We start from the raw sequence: 13846 nt of genomic DNA, 5'->3' as shown, positions 1-13846 counted from the left end.
CCTAAGCTAGCAGGTCTCAGGACTGGCCCATGCTTCCAGCCACAGGTGTTAGCTTTAATTAAAGCAAGATTTATACACTTAACTCAGGATCAGTTTCTAATCTCTCCTCGGCGACAAGTTACTCCTGATGTGACAATATCATTAAGAAGAGCCGAGGCAGGTATCCCTGTCATGTGGCAGTCACTGCTACTGCTTTATGCTTATGCGGTTACTCCACGTGTATGCTCAGTTTTACTTTGGGACTGAAGATATGAGGTTGGGGGGGGGGGTTGGAGCATCTTGTTTCCGAAGATTATAGCACACCCTCCTGCTGTTCGGTGCATGGAGACAAATGTGTAAAATTAACGTGTCCTTAGATTAGTCACGAAGGCTTGCCCAGTGAGAATTCTGTGTGTGTGTTTGTGTGTGTGTGTGTGTGTGTGTGTGTGTGCATGAGAGTGCATATGCTTGTACGTATGTGTATTGCCTGTGTTTGCTTGTGTGTGTGCATGCATGTGCATGCGTGCATGTGTGTGTGCTTGTGTATGTGTGCAAACATGTGTGTGCATGTGCTTGTGTGTGCATGTACACATGTATAGGGATACTTGTATGTGTGTATGTGCGCATGTGTTCTTATTCTTCTTCTGTTCACTTCCTTCAGTCCAGTGCTCAGAGCTTCCACCTCTGTACAGATTCTGAAACTGTAGGCACACCTTCTCAAGGGAGAAGGGATATAGTCTTGAATTTCTTTGCCTCTGCAATGATTTCCTCCGGTCTATGTTTGGCTCATGGGCACAATGACACTTAATTTAAGTACATTCCTAAGAGAACCTTCTAAGTACTGGAACTACTATACCTCTGAGAGGGGACTGTGGAGAGAAAATGAATTACCTAAGACCAAGGAAAACATTAGCAACCATAGAAGTTTTAAGTTATTCTGCAGGTCTAATATCAAGCTTCGTTCAACAATGTGGAAACAGGTAAGGGCCTAGAACACAGACTGTGAAGGCAGCTCTCTGGACTTTTAATAGCGAGATTATTCCAGAAAAACTATCTAATCTCCATTCCCTTAGTTCCTTCATCTATAAACTGGGGACACTATTTCACAGAATTGGCAATTCAAATGAGCATCCTGTGACATACAGCCAAGGCAGAGATGCATGAGAAACTGTTATTGTCAATGCTACTATCCAAAGAACTCAAACTTAATCAAAGAACATTTCATAGTAAAACTACAAGAAGCTCAACTCAGCTCAATCATTTCTGTTGAAGTCTGAAGGATTCTGGATTGGTTTGTGAGGACCGGAGGACACGTAAACTTGTGCACTGTTGGTCATGTTTATTACCTGCGTTGAAAAGGCCTGTATGTTGATCAGCTGTGGCTCAGAGAAGAATTGCTGGTCACTAATTTTCAAGGAAAAGTAGCCTTTCCTAAGGAAGTCCCCGAGAAAGAAAAGAGAAAAAAAAGATCACTGTGTTAGTTTTGAGAAATAAGAGGATTAAAATATTAAATATTAAAGCTGTATTCATGTACATTTTTAGATCACATCATTACAGTAATACAGTATCCTCATTGTAAATAGAAAGTACAAAAGATGAAACTAGTTAAAATTACTTTTCATGGGGCTGGATGGGTAGCTCAGTAGGTATAAGCATTTGCTATCTAAGCTTGATTACCTTAGTTCCTTGAATCTCTTGGTAGAAGGAAAGAATTGATCTCGAAAGTCATAATACACATGTACCTAAAATTATACACAATACTCCTCTGCCTTTTCTTACACACACACACACACACACACACACACACACCAGAAAAAAATTAGTTGTCAGGCCAAAGCAAGTTAGGTAGTGGTTAAACGGAAGAACAGAAAGGAGTCATATATTACAGCTCTACCAGCTTTTCATGGCGCCCGTAGACCAGCAACCCCTTCCCACACAACTTCCAAACTCTTGTGAGTGGGCCCCAGCAACTTTAGAAGAGCTGGGCTTCATAATGCCATTTCACATTCCCTACGCTCTCCCTCCCACGGTTCACTGTGAATACAACTAAGAAGGGCTGGCTGGCTCCTCTGAAAAAACTGGGAGTGGCCTGCGCACAGTCAGTCTCATCATTTGACTATGGGTAGTCACCAACCAGTATGTTGAGAATGAGGAGCAAGCCCATCTGTAGGAGAGAGGGGAATGACGCCTACAGGCAGACATGGAACAAGAACTGTGTGCTCTTTCCATTTCTTAGTTCTAGCTCCTGGACTGACTTTGGCAAAACTGTTCTTACTGACCCTGAGGTTTCAGCCACCTCTGTAGAGTTAGGGTAGTCTTACTATTTTGCTTAGGCAAAACTAATTTTTGCTTGTGAGCAAAGAGACCCATTGAAGGTTCACGCTGCTGTGGATTGACTCGCTACCACAGACATCTAATAGTTTTAGATCTGGTTAGGAGGGGAGGCAGGTTGTCATTGATGACCAACCAAGCACAGCTCACTGTGAACTGGTGAGATCTGTGATCAAGACTTTATAGCAGATTTTAGATTCTCATCTATTTGGGTGCTCATTGTCTTAAAGGTTCTTTAAAAGGTATTCTTGGAACTAACTACTTGTACGTCAAACATGAGGGTGGAGCTGGAAAGCAATCACAGAAATGAAACACTACATATTGTGTTTCCAGCAACATGACATTTTAGAATGGGCAAATCTATAGAGGTGAAAATCCAGATCACAGTTGCCAGGGATTGGGACGGAGGAAATATGGACGGAGGAAATAACACTTGTTTTTGAAGGGGAGACCAGAATAGGGCTGGGAGAACTGTTTTCTATCTTGACTATGACTGCAATAACAACATTGTATACATTTCTTTATGCTCATGGAACAGACACTTTAAAATAGAATTTCATTCTAGCTCTGTGAGCCAAGCCTTAGAGACTTTGTTGCTTGCTTTTCAAGTTTTTCCTTTCGTTTTCATTCCCATTTCAACCCTGTTCCTCTCCTGTCCCACCTCTAAACTTCAAGAGAATGAAACTACTAGAATAAACAATCTGAACGAAGAAGGAAACTATTCTTGGTGGCCGAAGTCCCACTAAGAGTGTTACTGGCTGAAGTCCCACTAAGAGTGTTCAGCCTCTCACTTTATCCCAGTTCTCTGGCTACTGTTACAGATTGGCTTTTACTACACAAGAGTATTCTAAGCCCACAGAATCTCCATTCTTAAGAATTCTTATCTTAATCACAGTCAGTATTTTTATGAAAATATAGAGGCCCACACGTGTATGTGTGTATCAGATTGACTCTTTCATTTTTGTTTCATTGAGAGACAAATCATTTTATGTTTTTAGTGCCCCTACCAATCTAATTTTACAATTTTTATCATTTCATTTGTTTGATTTTAAAAGCAAAATATTAAATGTGATGTTTACCCTAAGAAAGAATATCACAAGAATTACTCAACTGCTGAGTTTTATCCCATTTAAGGGTACAAAGCTAATTCTGGGAGAAATTGGGTGACATGTAGAAAAAGCTAAATAGACAAGAAGGTTAACTTTGGTTATCTATGGAGCTCTGAATTTTTCCACAAGTGATTTCATAGCAAATGGCTGTAGACTCAGGACCTGTACAATGCTGTGAGTGTGGTATGCATGTGTATACATACTTCTGTGCATGTATGTGTGTGCGTGTGCAAGGGGGTATGTGTGTGCAAAGAGATGCGAAAACATAAAAACTATACTTATTGTAATTTCAACCAAATTAAGGACATGTTGTGAAGAAGGATTTTGGAGGTGCCTGGATGGCATGACACACACCACAGCAGTGTGTGCTTGCTATACAGTCACCTTGACCCCTTGACAACAGGCATGGGCTAGATATTACTAGAATACTGGGGAGACAGAAATCACTGTGGCTAATGGTACGGTCTGGCGAGTTAGAGAGTGCTGGCTTGGAGTAGCAGCTCAGTACTATTACTCATACTCTCATCGCAAGGCTGTAGAATGGGAACATGATTTACACAGTTCATGTGGACTGCTTTACATGACACTTGGCTCAACAGGAGCAGTCAATAAACGTTAGCTGTTCTTGCTCCTATGATACGATCAGGGCAGGTTACTGAAATCATCAGCTCTGCACTGTAATAGAGAAACTGCCATCAATTTTTCTTCCTATGTACCATTTAAGCCAAATACCGATCAATCAATCGATCAATCAGTCAGTCAGCCAATCAAAGCAACAAGAGAAACACCCATGTTTAGTGTTGACAGTAGAAATATTCATATGTTCTTATCACTGTTTCCTTGGCTGCAATCCCTTGTCCACACATAGTCTTTGGTGAGCTATTCAGGCCAACAAAGTAGACCAGGGTGACAGAGAATGCAGGCGGGCTGATCTTTAGGGGTCCATTTTGGGATTTCTGTTTACTAGATTTATTCTGCTAATTATAATGCTATATTTGCTTGGGATCTTGTTAATGTTCAATTACATTCTGGAGGCATACATCAGCTGTGGTAGGGAAGAGAGCCAGAAGTGTGCATAGCACCCGAGGACCAGGCTTAAAAATTAGCCACAATTAATCTCTTAAAGTGGATAATAAAACGCTAAGTGTGACTCTAAGATTTCTTCCCAAACTCCAGGGGCCAAAGGATACCTCGACAAGCCATGTCCCCTCCTTTATCTGTTCATGGCTCCCTAACATTGCCCTCATATAGAGGAAGAATCTGGGTCTATATAAGTTTTGTTTCTATGGGGCCCAAAACCTGGGTAATTATATGTAGAATTTTCCTGTCACATCAGAGAATTACCCATAATTATGTGATAAAAATGAAAATGTCTCAAACAGAAGCATACTCTCAAAGCAATTACAGGGAATGATGACAGGCAGCCAGAAGCATTTGTGGAGTATTGATCTTCCCCAATGGGAAGGGATGGCTATTAAGAAAGAGGTTGGGGGTGGACAGGCTGAGAAAGAACGGGACAGGACAACACGGTTGGCTTACCTGAGCTTCTCTTTGCTGTGTACAAAGCGCACTTTCTTCTCATTCACATCTTTCCAGCTAAAATGGCCAGCCTTCTCCAGCTGGACCTCCTTGCCATTTCTTGAGAGCAGCAGCTGACCGTTGGTGGGTGTGCTTACAACGTGGAACAGCAGATCTTCCACTCTGCCATCCTGGTGTTGGATGTTCAGGAGAGAAAAGTCCAGTGGCTTCATTGAACCAATTCCAAGGGTCAAGGAGCCGTTCACATGAAGACTTGGAGTGTACATTTTGTCTAGAAAATGTATGAACCTAAAGGTCAGACTTGTCATAGTCACTAATTGGGTTTATTTATTTATGTATTATTTTAAAGCAACAGGCCTTTAATACTAATTCAGAGGTACTCAGAGGTGATGTAGGCTATTCTACAACCAGCATCCTTCTACCCTGAGTAGTGTCATATGGATTCCCAGGAGGATAACTAGAGCTTAGATGGAAGAGTTAAATTTTAAACTTGTTGAAAGACAATATAGAAATAAAGTTAAAAAAATAAGCTAGCAATTATTTCTTGAGTATGGCAAAATAGTTTAAAATTAAAAGGAAAAAATTTTAATTGGCATCATTAAAATTAAAAATGTTTGTACTTCTAAACACCAATATAAAAAGACAACTTCTAGAATGGGGGAGTATGTTTATGAATCCTCAAGCTGGGGGTGGGGGAAGAACAAATAACCAGTCCTTATATCTCAGCAACAAAGAAGGACAAAACTGAAAATGCATTAGAATTTGAATAAGTTTTTCTCTGAAGAAGCTCTACACACAAAAGGTTAATAAGCACAAAACACAAATAGTTTCCTACATTAGTCACCAGACTGGAAACCAAAACCTCAGTTATATGAAGAAAACTTCACCTCTGCTAGGATAGGTAATAATAATTGTTGGCAAGATGTGAAGAAATAAGAATCCACACAGATTGTTGTTAATTATGTAAAATATCACAATCATTAGGAAATTCAGTTGGCCAGTTCCTCAAATAAAATACAGTGCTGCTGTTGATGCCACGGAGAATTCCAAGTGTTTGCCCACACAAAGACTTGCCTGTGGATGTTCATAGTAACGGTACTCAAAACAGGCAGAAAGAGAACAGCTGTTAAAACCATAAACAAAGGCTGAGCCTGTGGCTCAATGGCAGAGGGCCTGACTGTTATGGGTTCAACATTCGGCTTTAAAAACAAACAAACATGGAGGCGAAGTAAACATATCCAAACAATGTGATGTATCCATAAAACGTTATCAGAGTATCCATAAAGATGAAAAGGGATGCCAGGGGCAAGCTCTAACATGGATACACCTTGACATTGAAGCCAGACATGAAAGGATGAATACTGGGTAGCTCTATTGATGTGGGATGTCTAGAGTAGGCACATCTACAAAGACGAAAGTAAATTAGTGATTGCCAGAGGCTGGAGTGACAGGGAAATGAACAGACACTGCTAAAGGTTATGAAGTTTCTTTTTAGGCTGATGAAAATGTCCTGGAATTAGGTGGTGGTGACTGTTACATGGATTTTTGAGTGTTACTTTTTAAAAAAATCACTGTGTAGTATAGTTTAAAGGATAGAAATTTTTGTGCAAAATAAGGATTCATACAGAGGTTTTATATAGTAACAGGGATGCTTGCGCTATATTGCTAAAGATCCTGAATTAAATGCTCTGAGATGAGTCTCATTAATTTTATAGACACCCAGGTAATGCTAATGAGCTGGCAGGTTTGAAAACCACAGTCTTTTCCTGACACAAGTGTCATGTTATATGCAGCTAGAGTAAACAGAGAGGCATGTGTGTGATGCCATTCTTAGAAGGGTACCAGTTAGTCCACAGGGCAATGGCTCAGAGTCAGAACTCATGGGAAGCACATATACAGGGTCATAAAAGTTTGATCATCTCTGTCCATATGAAACATCTAATGACTTGGGAATGGTGATGTAGAATCGATCCTTTCTCCTGCAATGTAGTTTGTCAAGGTCTTTGTCTGGCAGTGTGCCCGTCTAAAATCGGTCAGAGGACACCTTGAGGATGCCAAGTTTCATGGTGGTGACTCCTACAAAAAAATTATCCTAATGAAAGTGAAATCCATTTTCCTAAGTTAATGTGTGCAGTATCTCACAAGCACTTGCAGTTCCCAAGAAGATCCCAAGTAAAGAATGCCAGAGATGTACTAATTTTCTTCTTTAAAAGTTTTCATCACTTTAGAGATCAAAGATGTGGAGACAGGCTATGTAGTGGGCTGTCAGCATAAAAAAAAAATCCCCATATTAGTGCTGAGACTGTGGGTCAAGGCTGGAATACTTGCCTACCATGTGTGAAGCCCTAGGTTCAATCCCCGGTACTGTCAAGAAATAAAAGATATCAAAATCCTCATATTATTGATTAACAAAACCCCAGGAGCTCTCAGCCATGGTGCAACTCTCAAGCTTTTCCTACCCACAAAGGTTAGGGTTTAGAAGTTTAGAAGTTTAGAAGGTTCAAAACTAGGCTGAATTTAAATTCATTTCTCTGCTTTTTAAAGGGAGATGTCTGTTCTGTGTTGGGACAGAGTTCCTTACAGAACACCTTCCAGTCAATGCACTTCCAACATCTGCAGTTAATGGACCAGTCTTCTCACACTATTCGTTTAGAACTCCTCTCCACTTTGTGTATAAAAGATATACTATGGCACCTCAGCAGAATTAGCTGTATGAGTTTACATGAAGATAATGCGTTAGACATGTCATATGTACGTGATTTTCTAAAGCGTGACTGCCATTCAAGATCACACCTAAATTTACATCGAATTTCTTATCTGATAGTTATGACTGTAAGGTACATAGCCCTTCTGTTTTCATCCTAAGATCAAAGATATCAGGAGTTAGATCTTCCTAACTACCTATGTTCTACAAATAGTAGAATCATGGGTCTCAGCACAATAGGAAAGCTGAATTTCATATAACAGATGTTAACTGTATCTGGAGACGCATCATTTGTTCAGAGACATGACTGGTAACATCACCAGCAGACTTCCAGCAAAGATGATCTTACCAGTACAGTTTTCATTAGATGAGTGGCCAGAGAAACCAGGGACACAGGTGGGCATGCAGAGACCACTCTTCAGAAAGAAACTGTGGTCGCATAAGTGACACCGATCTTTGTGGCTGCACCGCAAGCATCCCTGAGGGCAGGCTGCCAGAAAGAAGACACAGATAAGGCACAGTGAAGCACATCCCTTTGGTATGACCACAGTGGCAAATAGAGGTACTGTAACCAGAAGAGCCAAAACGCCAGCAATGGATAAATGCTTGCCTCACTGTAACAACAGAGAATTCAGTTTCCTTGCTGATATTTGTAGGGAGCTGATCTCCCCCAAGGAGGGAACGGAATAGTGAGATCCACACTCAACTCACAGAACATCATGTAAAGAACACCACTCATGGATGAATGTCCTAGAGGGCCTACTGACTTGTGAGAGATGCTGTTTAGGGAGACGAAGAGCACAGGTTCCTCTGGGTTACCATGCCTTCTCTGTCTCTTACCAACTGTGACCCTGAACTGTCTTTTACAGTCTGGGTTCTTGTCTTAATAATAAGGGTAGAAATAGCGCCTAATACAGACGGTAGTCTGGAGGAATACAAGCATTACAGTCTGAAGTGTCAGGCACACAAGGAGGGCTCACTGTTCTTCCATACCATAGCATTATTACTGTGAGAGCTGTGTCACCCGAGAATGAGAATAGTGACGGTAAGTATTAACCTCACTCAGAGAGCTAGCTCTTAAAAGTACCTTAGGGCTTTCTTCTTCTTTTGATCAAGTTGATAACCTTTGAAAGACAGAGTGCTCCACGTCCACTTGTCCTGCTTCCTAGGCTGGGATTTATTATGGTAGAGCTATGTAGCACAGGGCTAGGGCTTTAAACTTGAATCAGAGATCTAGGGCGCAATGTGCTGCCTTAACTCTTCAAAGCTGCCTTGATTTTCATGCTTACAGAACAGGATACTCTCTATCTACCATGTCTTTGTTTCACAACGTCATTGTGGATATTAAATGGGACATTAGAGATGAAAACAATCTAGGGACATATAAAACTCAAGGGAGTTTTTCCCCAAGCACTCAGAAAAGACCCCATGTTACCTGTGCACTATTATTCTACATCAAGTATTCTTCCTAGTGGATGCGCCAGGCAACAGGTTTCAATAGAAGTGACAGCAGGTAGGAATTCTTCTGAGATGATTCCATAGGCAAGGTTAAGACTTTGGGCTTAACTTCAGTCTAGTAGTAAAAGCACCAGTATTTCTCACTAACCGATTGCCCAAATCCTATTCCTTAAGGATATAATATCAATACTGGGGTCATGAGCGATTTAGTCTACATACTGAACGTTCTACATCCACACCAATATAGCTGATCCACTTTTAATGGGTACTTCACAGGCATTCAATATAAGCTTTGCATTCCATAAAATGCTGGCTTCATTTCTACAAAGACCTTTAGGAACAATATTGATTCGTACAAGAGAATTATCAGTCTGGCTTCCTGTATTCTATTTAACCAGCATTTGGCATAAGTACATAGGAAGCAATCAATGACTTAGGCCAAGCTCATTGGCTTTTATTCTGCTTCTATGTCAGATGGTCTTGGTTACATGAGAATCAGTGCAGACGACTTGCTGGCTGGCCCAAGTTCTTCCCAAAGCACTCAGCAAAGACCCAGCTCACCTATGCATCTGTGCTTGGCATGATCTGCAAAGTATCCTTTCCCACATTCTTGGACACACTGGGCTTGGAAGAGGAGAAAGGGCTCTTCACAGCGTGTGCACTCATGGGGACCCTGGCACTCAACACAGTGGCTGTCACAGCCTGAAAGACAAAAGTCAAGTCAACAGGCATCTATGCGGGTTTTCCAAGTGGACTCTGGGCACTTATGGCAAAGGTCATGAAGCAATGGGACCCATACGCTGGGCAAAGTGTGTCAACAAGAGTGACAGAGCCCGGCTCCTGGTTGTGTCAGTGGAGGTCTCAGGGCTAGCCTCTCTACCATGCCCTTCCTATATCTCAGAAGTGAGAATAACATCCCGAACTCCTCCCATGGAATTTGTATCAGATTATAGAAAATACTAGACAAACACAAAAATAATTAGCAGATATTTATTTTTATTGTAATTAATTATCAGTCTTTCTGGTGGTTCAAATTTCTAGGTATACAGAGCTTCCCATCTTGAGAATAGGATTGTTAAATGTTTAAGGAAATCTAAAATTAATGGTTCAGAGAAATGTTTGTGTGGCCACTTAACTATATGGTTGTCATACTGCTAGCAGATTTTAGCTTGTGTTCTACTAAGGCATGGGAAAAGGAAAAAGGAAATTGTCACTGATAGCAGAGACATTGCTGAAGAAGGAAACCAGGAGGTGTAGAAAAGCCAGAAGAATACCTTGCCGGCTCCTTAAAAGCCTGAGGCTGACACTTACGCTTGCAGGAGCCGGAGTCCCGGTAGTGTTGTGGTGAGCACTGCTCCACACACACACCATCCTGGAGAACATAGCCGTCCATGCACTGCAGACAGTCTGTTCGAAGAGGCCCAGTACAGGCGTTGCAACTCCAGTCACACTCTAGAAAGAAAGCCTATGTTAGAGCAGCTTCTATTCTGTCTCCCATCAGTCCTAGCAAACTATTAGGAGGCCACTTGTCTGTAGCTGTAAGAGGTAAAGTAGGGACAACACAGAGATGTCAGATGAGCGAGCTGTAACGAGGCCCCGGCTTGTAGGCCTTTAAATGCTTCTCGAGGTTTAGCATTTCCTAATTGTGTCAGACACAGGCATGCACAAGGAACAGTTCAAGCCTGTGCAGAGCCTACTTGTCAACAGGGCTTCTGTAGAGCCGGATCCACCTGGCTTTATTCCATAGGCACCTGAGTACTTCAGCCTTGGGCCACCCTAGTTCTTTATGCCAGACCACTCCCAGGGAGCAGGCTTGCCCCACAGACCTATCCCTGACCTCCTCCAAATACTCAGAGACATCAGAGACATAGCTAAGAATTCTGCTGCTGCCATGACACCAGACCCATTGAAAGCCTAATGGAGACAGTGTGGTAGAAAGAACAAACGAGGTATAAAGGGACTCTCCAGAAAGAAGGGGATTAGTGCACGATGGAAGACCTCATTTAGGGCAGAACAAACTAGTTTGAATGCTTCTCTGTTCAACAAGCGCCTGTAAGGGCACAGTTCACTGCATGGGGAGAACATAAAAGTGAGACAAGGAGTTTCTGCTGCAGTAAGACCAGTCTAGGATGTGGACCTCAGCAGTCCAGGGACATTGTTAAAACATACTTATCAGGCTCAGCATTGAGTCAGGAGTCCTGGGGGCTGGGGCACAGAGAAGCAAGCTACTGCCCTCACTGGTAGTCTTGCTGTTATAATCATGATCATGTTTGTAGCTGGAGGTTTTGATGTCCCCGGAAACACTGATCCAATTAGAGAGCTCATGTTTGAGAGGCAATGTTCTAGGGGGTCTTTTGAGGGCGGGTACCTGGATGATAGGAAGGCATAGCCGGGTGAAATACATGAGTTTTGAGGTTGGGCAAGTCTATTACATGATCATTTGACTGCTTTTCTTCTCCATTTTCCTATCTTTCCTAAACCTCTAGAGGCCTAATAAAATATACAGTAGTACCCACTTCCTGAGGCCACTGGGAAGACAAAATGAAACGATGAATGCAAACAATTAACACAGAGTCAAGAGAGCTCAGTGGTAAGCATGCTCTTAGCATCTGTGAGTCCCTGGCTCCGATCACAACAACTAAGTACAGTACCTGGTATAGAGTAACAGCTCAATAGAGGTCTGGAGAGGAACTGTTTGTCTCAGAGAACTCATTTCCTCTCAAGGCCCATTTTCCTACCCAGCTATAAAGCCGGAATAACTCATCTTTTCCTTCATGCAATATTGCTAAGTCCTTAAGTAGCAGGTACATGTGCAAGTTAGTACACGTACTCTGAAGGTTTATAACGTTAATCTACTTCATTTATTTTGTTGAATCAGTCCTGAGGGAAAAATGACTGAAAACAGAGCCTTGAAAACGAGCACAGTTATGAAATCATTTCTAACATGGAGGATCTGAGAGAACCTCGTTTTGCACCACAGACTGACAGCCCCTGGTTAGAGAGGAAGGAACAGAAAAGTTCCTGTGGTTATGAACATGGAAGACCACCTAAGCTGACAGCCAAGTAGGATTTCTTGGCATGGAAACTGCGTAATTTTGCAGAGGCCGAGAACTTTGAGTTTCCTTGACAGACATTTGAGCTCTGTTTCTGAGCTGGCCCTCCTCCGTCAGAAAGGGAGAGTTAGAATGAAACATGGAGAGATGTTAGCCTAAGAGGAGGCAAGGAAAACAATCAAACGCTGTTTTCCCCGTGATGAGCTCTGGCACAGGAATTCCAATCACGGGTGGAAATGATATTTGGTGTTTTCCCTCATTTGAGGATGCTAAGTCCAGATAAACAATTTAGACATAATTCTTGAATTCATTAAGCTTCAAGTCTAGCAAATGCAAATGCTCCCTGGCCCAGGGAGGTAACAGAGATCTCCAGAAAAGCCCCAGTGTAGAGACAGCATTAAGGACTGTGGTAAAGCAGGGCCAAGAGCTATGCAGTTCAACCTACAGTTGTGCTCTACCGATACAAACCGGCTGTTATCACATTCCTGAAACTTTCAAAAGAAACAGAGAAATCTCAAGTCTTATATGTGATGCGTTCCAGTGTGAAAAGAGATCATCGAAACCTCAACACATCAGAATAGTAGGTGGACCAAGGAAATACAACTGAAGGGTTTGTCACTTGCTACCTCTGGTCTCTTTACCAATGTGACATACAATGTTGGGCAATGGGAAGGAACTGCAATAACTTGTCCAATGGATGCATAAGTGCATGCATACATCATGGTTGCTATACTCCAGAAAGTAAAAGGAATGTGATGAAAGTGTTTACCCAAGAAGGGTGTCTAGTGTAAAAGAATCTCCCTGAATAAAAGAATCCTCACACAGTTCAGGGAAAGCTTTACCTTTGCAAGTCTTCGTGGCGATGTCAAGGTAGTACTGGGGGGTGCAGCTCTCATACTGGCATTCCCCAAAGAGCAGGACCTTGCTTGGATCTCGGCAGGAGGTGCAGCTGCCCTGTGAATCACAGCTTCTGCAATGCCTGTTGCATGCTGAGTGGTGAAGGGGAAAGGGAGATGACCAGATGATTACAACCACAAGTCGAGAGACACTGAGCAAATCTAGACAGATGCTGCATGGGAACAAAGCTCCGCTCTAACCTGCCTTTCAATTGTGGCCCATAACCTTCTTCTGTGAGCAACGGACACAGAAAATATTAGTTTTATTTTTCCACAATAGAAGAAGGTAATCCGTTTTCCCAATGATGGATATAAATCCAAGAACAAGAATCCCACATGCAGATTGTTCAGTAATTCAGCAACAGAATTCATACTCAGATGAAGAGAAATGGCTTTATTTGAACATTACTTAGGAAATCAACCTCTCCCTGTCATTTATGATGCAGACACATATGACTTTTAGGTGACAACTTTATTGTGGAGATTGTAAAAATCTTGCATTTTAAGACATTGGGTGGATATGTGACCTGGTTTATTGGCTTACCCAGTTGTAATTCTTAGCAGCTATAATCGAGGCGTTCAGGGCAGATGCCCCAACTGGTCTGCTTTCATCTTTCCTAAGGAACAACCATCGCTGCTCCTTCTGCTCAGTTATCCGTGTTGGAAACCTTGGAGTCTATCCTGATTCTCCCCGCTTTCACCCAGATCTAGTTGTCCACTGGGTCCTAGATGTTCAATCTCTCCAATAAAAATTAAAACTTTTTCCTTTTCGCATTT

At 42.0% G+C, this 13846-nt stretch overlaps 1 protein-coding gene across 4 annotated transcripts in view; it reads right to left on the bottom strand.

Moving 5' to 3' along the window:
* Positions 1–13846, bottom strand: part of Fras1 (Fraser extracellular matrix complex subunit 1) — a 410957-nt gene that overhangs the window by 129084 nt on the left and 268027 nt on the right. For all 4 annotated transcript variants that reach the window (XM_006534873.4, NM_175473.3, XM_017320847.2 and 1 more), the window contains 6 exons: positions 13016–13162; positions 10432–10572; positions 9682–9822; positions 8012–8152; positions 4959–5229; positions 1326–1410 (listed from right to left, as the gene is read on the bottom strand). In XM_006534873.4, coding sequence (XP_006534936.1) covers positions 1326–1410; positions 4959–5229; positions 8012–8152; positions 9682–9822; positions 10432–10572; positions 13016–13162 — 926 coding nt within the window. The remainder of the gene's footprint in view (positions 1–1325; positions 1411–4958; positions 5230–8011; positions 8153–9681; positions 9823–10431; positions 10573–13015; positions 13163–13846) is intronic.

This window comes from Mus musculus, chromosome 5 (genome assembly GCF_000001635.26).
Source record: "Mus musculus strain C57BL/6J chromosome 5, GRCm38.p6 C57BL/6J".
NCBI classification, from domain to species: domain Eukaryota; kingdom Metazoa; phylum Chordata; class Mammalia; order Rodentia; family Muridae; genus Mus; species Mus musculus.
The sequence above is the reverse complement of the archived record's forward strand: the minus strand, read 5'-3'. Positions and strand labels throughout refer to the sequence as shown.